This window comes from Anarhichas minor, unplaced genomic scaffold, assembly GCF_050575085.1.
Source record: "Anarhichas minor isolate MPS153535 unplaced genomic scaffold, ASM5057508v1 ptg000026l, whole genome shotgun sequence".
NCBI classification, from domain to species: domain Eukaryota; kingdom Metazoa; phylum Chordata; class Actinopteri; order Perciformes; family Anarhichadidae; genus Anarhichas; species Anarhichas minor.
Window position 1 is genome coordinate 11,749,932 of NW_027466472.1, and position 16,053 is coordinate 11,765,984.

At 42.7% G+C, this 16,053-nt stretch overlaps 1 protein-coding gene across 3 annotated transcripts; it reads right to left on the reverse strand.

The window, feature by feature from the left end:
• Positions 1–131: 131 nt before the first annotated feature.
• smc4 (structural maintenance of chromosomes 4) lies at positions 132–15,649 on the reverse strand. 3 transcript variants are annotated; one of them, XM_076100833.1, is made up of 24 exons: positions 15,505–15,649; positions 13,878–14,026; positions 12,713–12,903; positions 12,057–12,248; positions 10,870–11,046; positions 8,871–9,035; positions 8,102–8,229; positions 7,750–7,890; positions 7,108–7,258; positions 5,374–5,538; positions 5,020–5,253; positions 4,697–4,882; positions 4,373–4,534; positions 3,937–4,162; positions 3,773–3,849; positions 3,445–3,597; positions 3,201–3,327; positions 2,918–3,107; positions 2,589–2,733; positions 2,135–2,308; positions 1,514–1,696; positions 1,174–1,406; positions 863–1,046; positions 132–426 (listed from the first exon to the last, which is right to left on the reverse strand). In XM_076100833.1, the coding sequence occupies exons 2-24, from the start codon at positions 14,014–14,016 to the stop codon at positions 262–264; spliced, it is 3,888 nt and encodes a 1,295-aa protein (XP_075956948.1). In that variant the 5' UTR covers positions 14,017–14,026; positions 15,505–15,649; the 3' UTR covers positions 132–261. The 3 variants fall into 3 exon arrangements, with proteins under 3 accessions (XP_075956948.1, XP_075956947.1, XP_075956949.1); XM_076100832.1 differs by lacking the exon at positions 15,505–15,649 and having other exon boundaries at positions 13,878–14,568; XM_076100834.1 differs by lacking the exons at positions 13,878–14,026; positions 15,505–15,649 and adding an exon at positions 13,607–13,830.
• Positions 15,650–16,053: the final 404 nt, after the last annotated feature.

Genomic DNA, 16,053 nt, shown 5'->3' on the forward strand with positions numbered 1-16,053 from the left:
TCTCTGATCAGTTCAGTGACTGAAAAAATATTAGATGTTTGAAATTGAACCTGAAGTGTGGACAGACACTCGATCTATTCAGAGTGTGATGGTTATGTTTGTGCGTTTGCATTAAGGAAAAGATCTTGCCAGAAAACATTTATTGGTTCAGATAGTTAAAAAGTACAGATAGTTAAAGAATAGCAGCATTCCATCATAAAGGACAAGACTAAGACAAATATTTACACAATGTGTGAAAAGTAAAAAATGAACATGAGCCCTCTAAGCAGTGACGGCATCGTGCTCTTTGAACACGATGGTCTTGGGGTTGATTCCCACGCTCTTGGTGGTGTTGTGAGTTTTGTAGATGCCGATGAGACGATCTGCGATCTCAAACATGTTGTTCCTCAGGGAGATGATGATGAACTGAGCGTTCTTTGTTTGCTCCTGCACAGAGACGAGGGAAAGAAAACAAAATGACTGATCTGGAGAGAGACTGAGGTTAGAAGCCGTCGTCTCAATCAAGTACAGCCTGGTGCTGTCAAATCGTAACCTGAAGAATGAAGTAAATATTCAAAAAGTACAGGCCCGGTAGAGGCTCACAGTTAAATACTTAGTACTTTGTTTTGATCCACACTCCCGGAAAACAGGCGATTTGTCTGAACTCCCCCTTTAATCCAGTGTTACGCAACAGCACAGATTAGCTCAACAGCTCTGAGAATTAACCGGCTGAATGTTTAATTACTTCTACTTCTTGTTGACTATCATTACACCACCTTCCTACTAAAAACGTACTTTGGCCCTAAGAGAGAGAGAGAGATCTTGAGCCCATGACTTCACCGTGCAGCTCGTCTCATTGCTTAATAAACAGGTCGACACTCACATAAATGTAACAGGCCACAATGGAGACGTTCTTGAAGTCGAGGGCAGCATCTATCTCGTCCATGAAGTAGAGCGGCGTGGGCTTGTAGTGGTGCAGAGCGAACACCAAGGCCAAGGAGCTGAGGGTCTTTTCCCCTCCCGACAGGTTGAAGATCTTCTTCCAGCTCTTCTTTGGAGGACGCACACTAAAGAGCGGGAAACAGAAAATCGGAGCTCAAAACAAGAAAGGACGCGATTGAACAAGCAGCAAACGGGAATCAACACATGAGCCTTTGGTCTGTTGGCGGTTTGTTTTGTCTCCTCTCTCTTTACCTGAACATGATTCCCTCAGAGAAGGGGTCTAAACTGTCCACCAGCTCCAGCTCGGCATCGCCACCCAGTGTGAGCATCTGGTAGTTCTCCTTCAGCTTGTTCGTGATCATGTTGAATCCGCTCATGAACTCGTTGAGGCGCTGCTTGCGCAGGTCCTCGTAGCCCCGTTTGAACCGGTCCCTCTCTGTGGTGATCTCGTCCAGCTGAGCCACGCGCTGCAGGTACAGCTCCTCCTGAACACACACACACACACACACACACACAATGACACACGTTGACATCGTTGCTGTGAACTAAAGACTTATGACTAAAGGTTAGCCAGAAGGAGGCCTGTTTGTACCTTCTTCTTGTACTCGGCAATGGCCCCGAGGTTGGGCTTCATCTGAGCGCTCTTGGTCTCCAGAGTGATCATCTTGTTGATGATGATGTTGGGATTGGAGATTTCTTCGAGTTCAGCAGACGTAAGAACAGGAAGTTCCTCGGCTGGCTCTCCCTCAATAGTATGAATGGACAGCTTGGTGGCCTGAAGAATATAAAGATGAGACACGATGGTAAAACACATTACTCTACAGATCATCAATGTGGACACAACTAACTGTAACATCCAACCATTCAATAATGAAAAAAATAAAAATAAAAATAAAGAGTTAAAAACCTGCCTTTATTTCAGGAAAAACACAAAGACATCTGAAATCTTGAACACCATTTTTAATACGGAGCACATTTCAATTTAAAACTGCCAAATTACAGCAGAGCCCCTGAAATGACTCATTCAAACCGCATCAGGAGAGAATTACTATAAAATAAAGAATTACTGGAGAAAGTAATGTTCGAGAAGCTTTTATTGCTCGTTGGACCAATCGTCCGTAATGTCGCAGATCTCCTGCTTCTCCACTATTACTTCGGTTAGTAGAATGTTATCGTTACTAAGAGAAGTCGTAGCTCACACTTCATCACCCACCTCTTTCTGCCAGTGTTTGATTTTGTTGTTGTGTTCCGTGATGTTGGTCTCGATCTGTTCGATGCGCAGCCGCACGCTGAGCGACTCCTCCTGCATGGCGTGCTCTTGCTGCTGCAGGACCTTTATCTCCTTCAACACCCCCTGGTACTGCTGCTGCACCTCAGGAAGCGCGGCCTGGAGGACAAGAAAGAAGTGCGGTAGTCAGCTTGTTTCACTTTGGACTTAGAAGTAAGCGAGACGTGGCCATTCTACAAAGTCTAAAATCGTATTTCAAATGTTTATTGTAGTTTTCCTGCTTGATCAGTAGCTATGTACAATGCAAAAAGACGATAAACTGCTGTCAAGAATGGAGCAGAAAACTAATACTGGTATAAAATATAATGTTTTTCTGTGAAAATCGGTCTAAAACAAAAACAATGAACCTTAAACAGTAAGAAAAGTTAAGAGTGCCGACCTCAGCCTCCTGACAGGCCTTCATGACCTCCCCGGCCTCGTCTTCCAGTTTCTTCAGGTGCTCAGTGAGCTCAGCCATGGACTTCTGATTCTCCTCCAGCTCGGCCTGCACACGACTCACACTCTCCTCACACTTCTTCAGGTTGCTGCAAAGGGGACAAAACACAGACATCGGCCTCTGTCAGAGTGGTAGTGGTTCAACTGTCTCGTCTACATGGTTACAAGGATCTCAGCAGGTGAGTTCAAGTACATCAAGGTAACGGGCGTTTCCTCAATGTGTGTGAACAATGCAAACGGGTAACTACAGAGCTTGAACATGCGTTTCCTCACCGGTCAGCGGTCTTTATGGCTACTTTGGCCTTGGTTATGGTGGAGGAGCAGTCGTCTAGCTCCTTGTTGATCTTGTCGAGCTTGTCCTGCTGAGCCTTCAGCTTGTGGCTGTTGATGTCTACGATGAGGGTGTGGAGCCGTTTCACCTCGTTCTCCACCTTCCCAGCCCTGCTGGACGCCGCCTCATAGTCTGAGGAGGAGGAGAGGGTTGTGAAGGGAGAACGGAATAGCAGAGAATGATGATTCAAAATGAACGTATGAACATATTTAACAATGAGCCTACCTTTCTTGAAGGCCTCCAGGCTCTTCTCCAGCTGTTTCTGTTTGGCCTTGTCCGGGGCAGCAGCCAGCACATTGGCCTCAAGCTCCTTGATCTGAAGTTTCAAGTGAGCCTCCTGATCAGCCAGACTCTGAAGGAAGGACAGAAGGAAACGATGGCTATGGAGTAGTAGGGGTTAACATTAAGATCCCCAAATGAGCGAGACACAAACGCAGTGGCTGAACAGGAAGACGTGTATTTGCCGTACAGTCATGCTTTTGGCGTATTTTTCCAGCGTGTTCTTCATATCTCGGAGCTGTGGCCTCAGGCGCTGGACGCTCTCTTCTAGCTGCAGCCGTTTCTCCTGGCAGTCCTGCAGCTTTGACACCTTCTCATTCAGCTTGCTCTCCATACGGTCGAGCTGCAGAAGACACATGAAAAGCATCACGTCTCGTATTCTAACAGCCTGCTGTGGGGATCGTCTAACGACGGGTTCCATTCGTCTGAACAAACTCTGTTAACGAGGAGTTAGAATCTAAGAATTGTTGGCCAGTTCGGACCAATGTTCTACGGTAAGACGTGTGATAGAAACGGACCTCCTCCTGGGACACCTCAGCACCAATAGAGGAGCCCATCCGGCCCTTCAGTGGTCGTCCTCCTCCAGTCATGGTTCCTGTGAAGCACAGTCACACCACAGAGAGATTAAAAACAGACTTGTAAAAACAGGATGTAGTATCTTTACTGAGAGTGGGCCACCCACCAGCCATCTCAATGATCTGTCCCTTCAGGGTGACCACTCTCCAGCGCTTGTCTTTTTGGAAGGCCATCCGTGTGGCCTGCTCCATGTCCTGGGCCACCAGGGTGTCCCTCAGGGCGAAGTAGAAAGCCGGTCGCACGCTCGCATCCTTCACACGCACCATGTCAAAGAGACGGGGGCAGTCCTCCGGAGTGCGAATGGGAGCCATGTTTCTCTCCCACACCTTCATCTGGAAAAACAAAGAAGGAAGTGAGGAGGTGTGAGACGGCGCAGCGAGATGAGGATGTCATTTATTATTGTTTTAAAGCTTAGTAAATGTATAACCAGCTCCCATGACCACCTACCGAAGTCAGTACTAGAGTGTAGCATGTATGATATTCAAACCAATCCCTCCATAATGACTCACTCTCTACACACCCCGGAGTGTGATGACCGTTACCTTGTCGAGACCAATGAAGGTGGCGAACCCGATGTTTTGCTCTTTGAGGAACATGACACATTTCTGAGCCGTGTCGATGGTATCCACGAGGATGTTGTCCAAGGCGCCACAACTAGAGGAAATGGCCACGTCATACTTCTCTTCAATGGCTCCGAGGTCTCCCTACATGCACAACAACAAAAATGATGACACTTCTGCTTTTTATTCCAGACCATGAATGCTTAAAAGTTAAATACATTTGTAAAGGCGGAATTGGTGTTATTATATAGCCACGATGCACACCATAGCTAGATGACCATGAGTTATGTTATAACAGTGTTTTACCAATCTTCCGAAGATGCCGGGGATTCTGCCACTCTTCTTCTGCTGCATGAGGGCGTCCAGGACTCGCCCTCGACTGCGGTTGGAGGACAGAGAGCTCTTGGCTTCGTCCACCTTCTGCCTCATCTCCCTCACCACTTCCCTCGTCTCGCTGTCCGCCTTCATCAGCTGCTCCAGCGCTCCTTCATCCTGAGGAGGAAAAAGAAAAAGGAGCAAATTAACTTCAGATATAGTGAGCACCAGCTGGATACTTACAGTAGTAAGGTATAACATGTCCCATGGAAATGCCTGAACAAAAGCCATTTACACAAGGTTGAGCTTTTGACCTTTTTGAGCTCCTGTTCTTTCTGGGGTATTTTGACTTCCAGGTCTTTGATGGCTGCACGGCGCTCACGCAGCGTGTCAGAAGTCGTCTGAAGCGTCTGCTTGGCCGTGTTGAGCTGTGTCAGAGCCGTGTTGTGGCGGCTGAGGTAGATGTCAAGCTCCGACTGAGCCAGGTCCATGCGAGACCGGGTCTCATTTACAGCCTTGCTGAGCTCCATCAGCTCTTTCTCTTTGGTCTGGAGAATACAAACAAGAGGAGCGGTTGGAAGACTAAGAAGCAATGAAAAAACAAATATCTCCATCTTAAGTTAAACAAAAGCATGCAACAAAAGTAACACCAGGACGTATACACGCACCTCTTTGTCCTGTTGCAAACCGCTGGTCTCTTCCTTGAGACTCTCCATCACCTCCTCCAGTTTCTTCTCTTCCTTCACCTTCTGCTTCTCCTGCTCCTCCTTGCGAGCGGTTGCCTCGGAGATGGCCTTTTCACTGCTGGCTGGCACACCGCGCACCTCCTCCAGCTGGAAGATGAGCCAGACAACAACAGATGAGATGGGTTCCACACCTGTCTAGGTACAGCTTAAGGACATCACTCATCAACACACACTTCAACCAAACAAGAGTTTAACAGCCCGGTGCCTCTTGAATTAGATAATGAGATTAAGGGATCAGTAAAGACTTCATCAGAACACAAGAGGTACAAAGTAAATGGATTGAATACACTTTTTGCACGTGCCAAAGCACACAACTGTAATCAACTATAAACACACGTTCAGAACTGAGCAAGTGCTGGTTAAGTCTGCCACTTGGCAGGACTGACACAAGGCAAGGAGTGGTGTGCGTGTGTGTGTGTGTGTGTGTGTACAGTCTATGTTTTGTAGGGTTAACAGCGGGTGAAATGTGGCTGTGGCTGCTTGGGAGTGTTACACAAGCCAGGCCATAGTTGAATACCACACAGCAGAACACTGCTCCCCAGAGGTCCGCCTGCCTCTGACCACGACGTGTAGGCGGAGCAGATACGAGTTGTTAAAGCAGCGAGGGAGAAGAGAAGCTTTACCTGCAGTTATGCGGCGACGCTTAACTCTCCGTTTGTGTGAAAACATGTTGCAGTGAGTGCGCAAGTTAGAGAAACAGGAACTCCATCAACAGTGAAACAGAGCACGAGTGGGTCGTCAACAGACACACACCAACAATCAACATGTGTGTGACTCCACAGCCCCCTAGTGGATTGTTTGGGGCAGATATCTCTTCCTGCCATCAACTTTGGTTTACAATTTTGAAACTGGATTTTTCTGAATGCATGTTAACTCATCTCACACTTTAGCAACTGAGACGGCATCGTGTGCAAGACCAACAGGAATTAGTAGCAATATTCACTTTTTTTGTATAATATCTGAATATCATGCAGAGTGATGTCAGTTGAATTTCTTCATAAACTATAACTCTTCCAACAGCCAGTTTGTTTAAAACACTACCTTTCATATTTTTACACAAATTTAGATTATCTTTCAAATTTGCTTTATTTTAATAATAAAATAATCCATGTTTATCATCGACAACATAAGATGAACCATACTTAAAAACACACAAACGGTACACTGTTGTGCTTCCAACTGTATAACATGGACCAGTGAACTGAGGGATGCTTATAAAAAATAAAACCTTCTCAACCGACACGTGAAGTCAATGTGATTCATACTAAAGACAAGTTCAAATGTTGTTGGATTCATTTAGCTTTCTGTAAAGACTCGACAAATGTAATTTTCTCTAACCCTCCAAACAACAAGCCGTGTGTCTTCTAGAAGCAACGGAAGTTGTATTTTTAGTGCCCATGTTTTTTTTTGGCCCCGGGACAAAACAAACAGCTCCACTGGAGTGTGTTACCACCGCTGCTAGCTTGTCTTGATTTAGTACAACCCTGTGTTTGTGTATGGACACGCATTGTAAATGATGGAAAAACTGAGATAATTATGCTCCCTTGACAGATTATGCGACCGTGTGCCTCTACTGTGATACTGTCCAAGTGAAATAATGACTGAAACGCAGGTACATGCAGCCACTGGACCGTGTGGAATAGTGCACCAACACACCTTTTCTTTGTCCTTTTCCAGCTGCTTCTGCAGTTTCTTGCTCTTGCTCTTGGAGTGCTTAATCTTCTCACGCACTTCAACGTCCTGCAGGTCCAGCTGGGTGAACTTCTCCTTCTGCGTCTCGATGTACTTGTTGAGCTTATTTTGTTTCCTGGGGGAGGAACAGCATATTTACAGAGTACACTCAAGTCAAATCGTGGAAAAATCAACTGAAATACGACATGAAGTATGAGAATACAAAGAAATATGCAAAACAAGGTATGCATAACAAATAATAATAATCCCCAGATCTATAATATAACACGGTCAACTAATCATAGTAAAGCTCAGACAGTTTAAAAATGATCTATGGTCATCAAAGCCATAAAAAGTTGTGAGTTGTGGCATCTAGAACAACACGTTTTGCAAGGAGAGAACACTTTTCTATATATTTGTTTAACAATCACATTTTAGGACACATAAATTACAGATACTTCTACACTTTTCTAAACCTGAATTGGACTTTTGCCACTAAACTAGATCAAGATCAAGATAGGCACTGACAACAGCCACAACATGATTACATTAGTAGAAAGGTTAGTGACCTTCCAGGCATGTTACATTGGCTGGTAGAGGCACAGAAGAGGACAGAAGGAGTCTTACTTCTCCACATTTTTGAGCTCTTGGTTCATTTTCTCCGTCTCTTGTGATATCTTTGCATTTTTCTCAGTCAGGTCCTTGGTGTCCTCCAAGATCTTCTGCTTCTCCTGCTCTTTATCGACAACACGCTTGTGCAGATCATGACTAATGACAAAGAGAGATCAGGAGAAGAACAGTGAGTGGTAAAAACTGTTTACACACAAAGAAATTGGCACCCGACACCAAAGAAGGGTCACGCTGCCCCGGTGAGTTTTAAAAAGAACATTGGCATTCATTCAATATTTGTTTCTATGCTATTGTTGGGTCAGGTCTACGTTGGAATCTAATGACATTACATTGTTGCTGGTGCACTCACACATAATACTGGCAGAGCCGACTCTTGTGTTTGAAGATGTCATTTTCCAGAGTGAGGAACTCCACAGCTTTGTTCTTTTCTCCCTCCAAAGCGTTCTTCTCCTTCTCCACATGCTTTACTCGGTTGAGCTATACACATAAATTATAATGCATTAGTGACATGTACAGCATCTCCATCATTCTGGTGCCACATAATGATTTTTGATAAAAAAATTAAAAAATGTTTTAATTTGTTTCTAATCCCTCCAGCATCTTATTACGTATACTGTAAAAAAAAACAAAAAACATGAATCATGTCTGGGGCAGCTGGTCCAGCTATGTACCAACTTATCTTACACAACTATAAAAATGTATTATTTATTATAATTTCAGATATGTGCATCAAAATCTTACACACACACACACACACACACACACACACACACACACACACACACACACACACACACACACACACACACACACACACACACACACACACACACACACACACACACACACACACACACACACACACACACACACACACACAAAAAAGCCTCTTCAAACTGTAACCTCTACTGTATAAATTAAGCAAATGAAGTCAGGACAGGAAGAAGAGTTGGTTCCCTTAGGAGTGTGTGAGCAGATAGTGTGTGAGCAGATAGTGTGTGAGCAGATAGTGTGTGAGCAGATAGTGTGTGAGCAGATAGTGTGTGAGCAGATAGTGTGTGAGCAGATAGTGTGTGAGCAGATAGTGTGTGAGCAGATAGTGTGTGAGTGTATGTCACCTTCTCCCCCCTCTGCTCATTGAGCAGCTCAATGCGGCGTGCCAGGGTTAGGATCGGCTCCTTGAGGCGGCAGGAGCCGATGATGTCCTCCAGGTACTCCAGCATGCCCTCGTCGTGCTCCGTCTGGCCTTTAGGCTTCATCATGGCGATCTGCTCCACCTCGCCCTAAGGACAGTCCAGAGCAACACACGGACAGAGACACGCGTCACTCACTGAAAACACAGAGCTAAAAGTTCGAATAAAACACGCATATAATTAAATAAATTAAATATAAAATGCCCTCAACACTCACTTTTAAGATAGAAGGCTAATTAAATGTATGTCTCTAGACTTAAAAATAAGGCTGGTCTACTACACACACACACACACACACACACACACACACACACTTTCATGTAGAGTGTACATAAAAATATCTCTAGAGGCTCCCTCTGGGAACACAATGACTTTTCCCACTCAGTGAAAGTGAGAATAAAAAGAGAACATACAATTAAAAAACTATAGATATGATTAAATCTGATGATTGGGTAAATTGTTTTATCACAGACATTTTAAAATGCTTCAGACACTTAGAAGTATTAATGTTGTAACAACACATAACCTTACCACCCCACCAACAATCACCAACTCTGCACATTACAACTAGTGTTAATTTTTTTTAAATAAAATTATAATTATCAAATTAAAAGTGATATAAAAACGAATGAAAATGTTGACTTCGTAGCTACACCTTGGTGGAAATACCAAATACTATTTCTCCTGATGTTGGGGACAAGTCTCCAATCTAATATTCGTCTGAACATGTGTTCTTTTATTTTGTTTTTAGGTCGGCTAGCTCAGGGTGACAAAATGTATTATGTAAAGATATTATGTTAAACGCATATCAACTGCAGAAATAGAAAAAGCTAAGTCCCAAATTATGTTTCACATATTACTTTTAAGAATGAAAGAAAAGAGAAGCCAGTCGAGGTCGTCGTTCTCTGTTCTGACCGGTGCACTAAATAGCCAGAGGTCCCTCAGCCAGAGGCCGGGAAGTGGCCTTGGAGAAAAGCTGAAGCCTCTTCCCAAACTCATGCAGCCATGTCATAGACAGAGAGCTGAAAACCCGACACACACACACACACACACACACACACACACAATCAACTAACCGCAAAACCACAGTGGAGGGTAGAAACTAAGTGTTAACCCCAAACTACCACAGACTGTAAAAATAATAGAATTTAAAAAAAGGGACAACAAAGTTCTGCTCTGACCTGAGTCATCCCCCCCATAAGCCTCAGGTTCATCAGTAATAATGGGCAAGATGCACATGTGATACAATCAGAAGGGATAGCAGTGCAACTAGTCAACTCATTTAAACCCAGTGTGACACAATGCGAATTCAAACATAATGAAACCGTATACAGGAATGCATTACATTCACAGTGGAAGTAAAGAAAAGCAAACAAACAAAAATGCTGAGCCAACATTAAAGCCATGGTAATGGAGGGAGTTTGACCCGGCCACACTGAAGCAGCACTGCTAATATTGGGTTCTATTCTCACACGCCAATATTTACGTGCTGCTAAAGCGTGGCAGGTACATGAGACAGGGAAGTCCAACCCGTCCCCACTAGAGGCTCAACCCCAGTAAAACAAACCTCAGTTAGTTGTTCAACTACAGCAACTCACATCCAGGTCCATGTACGGCTCAAATTGCATTTTTTCCTTAGAATTCTAAAGCAGCAAATAATGGTTCGCACCTTTCCACATTGTTTCAAACCATGATGCGCTGCTATAGCAGTCTAAGGGCTGGCAGAGGGCTCATCCTCTTCTTTCCTAGTCCAGAGCAACAGGTTACTCCCACAGACAGCCACGAAACATTTCACTCAAAGAGAACCAAGAGCAGGGAAGCTCTGACAGAATGGGATGGTCACAGCAAGGATTAGAAAAAAAATTAAATAAAAAAACTGATTTAGAAGTGCATAAGGAAATGATATTAAAAAAAGTACAATTACCTGTAAGATCAGAAATCTGTTGTGGTCGAGGTCAATGCCATGGCCCCGGAGTAAAGCCCCCACTTCTTTGAATGTGGCTTTTCTGCCGTTGATATAGTAGCCTGAGGAATTATCTTTGTTGGCCGTCCTGGAAACATAGAACTTGCTGTTGGGGATGACTTCGTAGTCATCTCCTTCCTGGCTCAGAGGGGGGAGGGGCAGAAGACACAGAGCAGCTTAGTGCATAAAAGTTCAGGAGAAACTCGACCAGCTCGACACATCAGATGATAATACTCATAACACCGACAAACTCACTGAGAGTGCTTAGAGAAAAACACTGCACATTAACAACAATTAAGAAAAAGGCTTGTTTAAAAAGCACTAAAGAGATCCAGGCCAGCTACACTAGCATGTAAATAAACCATATCAATATTAGAGTGTTTTCTATCATCTTACATTTACAAAATTTGAACAACATGTTAGATATAATGATGAGATTTATAAATGCATAGCAAAGAGGGAGGGAATTTGGCTGAAATGTATTAATACTAAAAACAAGTCTAATAATCTAATCTGTGGACACCACTTATGAAAAAATATTTTTAAGTTTCGAAAATGGCCGATTGTAAAGCCGGCAGAATTCATAAAATGATGCCTTTAGTTTGACAACTTGATTTAAATTTATTGTAAACTACTGGACCAAACAGAAAGACTTAAAATAATTAATAAATAATTAACCCCCTGTGGCAGATCAAATACAGAAGCATGTTTAACACTACAGTCACTTTTCAAAGTAATTTGTGATCTAATGAAAAATTAGTCTCTTATTACAAATACCGATTGACTTTTCACAGTTTATTCAAACAAGTAGAGCCTAGTCTCTAAATGACACATTTAGAAATTGTTTAAAATAGAGGAATGAATTGCAGCACATTATGAATGGACGATGGCCTGTGTGGGTGTTAGTTGTAACTTTCACGACTGCTTTGAGTCTTGTGTTAAGTCACCGGTGTGATCATTGTGGAGCAATATTATCCCATGACCATTGAGAAAAAATATATATTTAAAATTGAAGAAAAATATCTGTCCACTAGAAAATATTTCAAATCACCCATTTGAAATAGACTGTGTATTTATCCATTCAGGAGAGGCCAGAGTGAATGTAGTGTGTGTGTCTGTGTGAGAGAGATGAAGATAAATATATATACCTTATCAATAATCTTTTGAAAATGCACCTCCACAGTGCAGCTCTGCACATCATTGTGTTTATCAGAGCTGTGAATCAGCACCGAGAGCTTTTTAGATCGGATCTTTTGAGCTCTGTATCCAAACACAAAGAGCATGGAATCTATCACGTTGGACTTCCCACTCCCATTCGGACCAATGATGCATGAAAAGCGCTGAGAAAAAAAAAGATAAAAAAATATGTTAATCAATTATATAAAATTATACTGCATCCACAAACAAATACTGTGAATGCCATAACATTACACGCTGTATATTAACATTTAAGCATAGTCACACTGTGACAGTGAATGTATTCCCAGTGGGTGTAGATCACTACACTCACTAAATCAAAATGGAGTTGTGTGACTTTTTCCACCTTTAATATTTTTTTTTTTTAACTCAACACATGTTCCAATAGTATGATTCATTATTTTAAATAGCATCAATAATATTTGTTGTACTTTTTGTGTCTACCGCTACACAAGGCAACATGTACAGTGGCATAATATGACATTAAAGACAAACACAATCCACTTGAGACACACTACAGATGATTATAAATCTGTGAGCTTAACACTACACATTAACGAGGCATTTCCCACGCAGGCTTGATGTGTGTAACCATGTTTGGTCGTACCTTGTGAAAAGGCCCCAGAATCTGCTCGCCTGCATACGATTTAAAGTTGCGGTTGACTAAATGTGTTATCATGAGGCGAGGAGCGCCCGGTTCATTGGTCATTGCTGGGGGCGGGGGTGGAGGGATGCTGCCGAGAATCTCCTCCAAACTTCGGTTATCACCCGCCTCGGCAGCTTCCCCGTGAGACAGATCTGTGGCACAGAAGAAGAAGAAGAAGAAGAAGAAAAAAAACTTTAATTCCTCTGTGCGAGTCGTTTCAGGTGGGGGGCAGTGCTGCGTGGGGGAGGGGTGGAGGAGCAAAAACAAAACAAACAAACAGCAGTCAAACAACGACTCCAGAGAAAGTTGACAGGCATTCATTTTCTTTGTTCTGAAAAAACACAAGAGCCAACCCGAAAGAGACCCGCTTTATGAACACATATTATTATACAAACGCACTCCCCGACACGCGTTTATACGTGCGAGTAGATGCGCCACAGTCATTTCTTTTCGCTCTCTCTCTCTCTCTCGATAATAAATAAGTGCACATTTCGATCACCAGCGTCACATTTGCACTCATTCTTAACTGCACTCAAAACGCAGACAGGGGAAAGCCTTGTTTTTGTGATTGAAATGAATAAACGTTAAACCGATTATGTTGCCATCACACCAACAACGACCTGTCCACAATCTATTGTGCTCACAGAAGCATAAACAAGCTGAGGGGTCGATGTTTGTAAATCTAATGCTTGCAGCCAGATGAAGCATTTCAACACACATATCACTTGGTCTTCATCTTAAGGCTTCGCGTACAATTTAACCACACAACTCCCATTTGATGAAGTTATAAGAATAACGCCAAAAACTCCCTTTTGATCTTACTCCATAAAACACTTTATTATCGAAATGAATTACCTCGTTTGCTGAGAAGATCCGGGGAAGAAGAAGTACACTCGACGATAACAAAATCATCTCAAAAATTAGAATTTTTTTATTGATGACTGACACTTTAGAAACTTTAAAAATAATAATAAAAAAACAGCCACTCTAACTGCGTGTTTTAAGTAAGAAAAAAGAAGAAGCTTCAAAGCAGTGGCAACTGGCCACTACGACGACACACGCAGAGCCATTGAGTGAACACAACTTATTTAGATTCACAGACACCAACACAGCCTTTGTTACTTGCCAGTTGTCGGCGGTGCCTCCTCTGGGCCATTGGAGCGGGTTTGTTGAGGTACATCCAGCTCGTCTCCGGAGTCATCCCGACGCTGAGACCCTTTCCCTCTGGGCTTGGCAGTGGAGCTCTTTGCAGTTTTAGATGGCATGGTTTGAAATCTTAAGGGGTCATTGGGAGAAAAAAAAAAAAAAAAAAAGTAATATCCATGAGTGTGTCTGTCAATCTCTCCACTTTTAGGTCGGTCACACGCAGCTTCTGTTGTCAGGCGTTAATCATTACCAGTCAGATCCCACACTGACGCCCATCAAACTGGTAGTCCGTATATATTTTTTTCTTCAAATGAGACCATATTTTTGTGGATTTAAAAAAGACAAAGTAACAACACGAATAACAATGTTTGAGTTTGGGACCTGAACAAATGTAGTTATTATAAGATAACATTAAACGAGATGGGAGCGTTAAGGCTGTCAATCTGCGTGATGATTGAAGCAAACTAGTTGCTATTCTAACACCAAACAGTACAAATGAACCTCCACCTGTGACAGAATGCTTTTTAGTAGCGTGTGCATCTAACGCATTTGATTCGCGCGTCAGAGTCGGACGGTTAATGACCCAATGATGCGAAGAACAGAAAATAAGGTTAACATAACAAATTCAGTTAATATGCAAAGAGATAAATCCTCTGCCAACAGCTCAGTCTAACCTATGTTATGGTTATCACTGAATAGACGCAGCTGAACAGGCTCTCTGGTCGGTGGTAAAGACACAACGATGTCACAAACTGACACTAATAATAACTTGAATCCCCTAAACTTGTATGTAAATCAGACGGGCCAACCTAACTCTCTAATAGGACATTAAAATAACAAATGGAGCTAACCTTAACTTTATGGTATCGTTGGGCGAATAACTACTAACGTTAACTACGTTATAACTAACGTTAACTACGTACGTCTGCTAAATAAGGACCGTAGTAACTCTATCGTAGCTGGGCCACCGGATAAAAAAACACGTAACGTTACGCGTGTTTTTAGTAAAGTGTGCCACGTTACTGGATTGTTTTCAGTTTGCTAATGTTAGAGTTAAGTTAGCAGCTGTAGCTAACGGTAACTATCTGATGTGAACGCCACAGCCACAGCAAAGCTAAAGCTAACGTACTGGCTAACTTTGACTAACAAACGTCTGCGTTGTGGAACGTTAACGCAACGCTGTAACGTTAACTGTAACTGTAACGGTACGCAAGTAAGCGTCATCTGAATTGAAAGGACTAACGTAGCCCAAGATAAAGTAGTTGACGTTATCCAGACAAAGGTATTACAGCTAAAATGTTTGAAACGATGCGCATCATTAACATAAACTCAGACGATCGGAGAAGTAACTAACTTATTGTTAGGGGTGTGTCTACGAAAAGGCACAGTTTGCTGTAAATTGAATATTAGGCTAAAAAGCGAACATCTCTCATTACATTCCAGAGTATTGATACCGTTGATCAGTACGCTTCTCACCGTTGCTTGTAGTCAAAACGCAAATTAACGTTAATGTTAAATCTGGTGAGGAACTAACGTTATGCATTTCAGCAAATAGACGGAACCCAATCATTAATTTACGCAGCGCTAAAATGTTTTTTTCAATGTACCTTCCACAATATAGGCACAGTCTGTCAAGAGTCGTTCTCTCTGACCCCAATTCGCGATTTCGTAAAAAAGTATTCGTTAATCCAAGATTTGGGCAAATATAATCCACAAAACTCAGCCCCGTGTCATTCCGAGTCTCCTCTCCTGGTTGAACACTCTAACTTGTAAATGGCGCCTAAACTGTGCCGTCGAACCAGATTCGTTACAAACTGACGCAAGGCACCATGGAACGTTCAAAGGGCAACGGAAAAAAAAACACGAAATTCAAAAAAGGGGACGAAGCCAACTCCGCCTCGCTCCAAACAAACAATAATCATACGACACGAATACTCAGACGAAAAAACGCAGAAAGCAACAGTACTTCTTTACAATGTTATATGATTTAAGATTATTGTCAGATTCAAACGCTTAATGTTTCTATGTGTTCAAACGGTTGCGAGGTTACAGTAGAAAGAAGTCCCGACCGGAGGGATACTTTACATTTCTTGAAATACTTTAAACGATTAATGTTAGTATCTCTGATTTTAATGAGTGCTATTAAATACGTTATA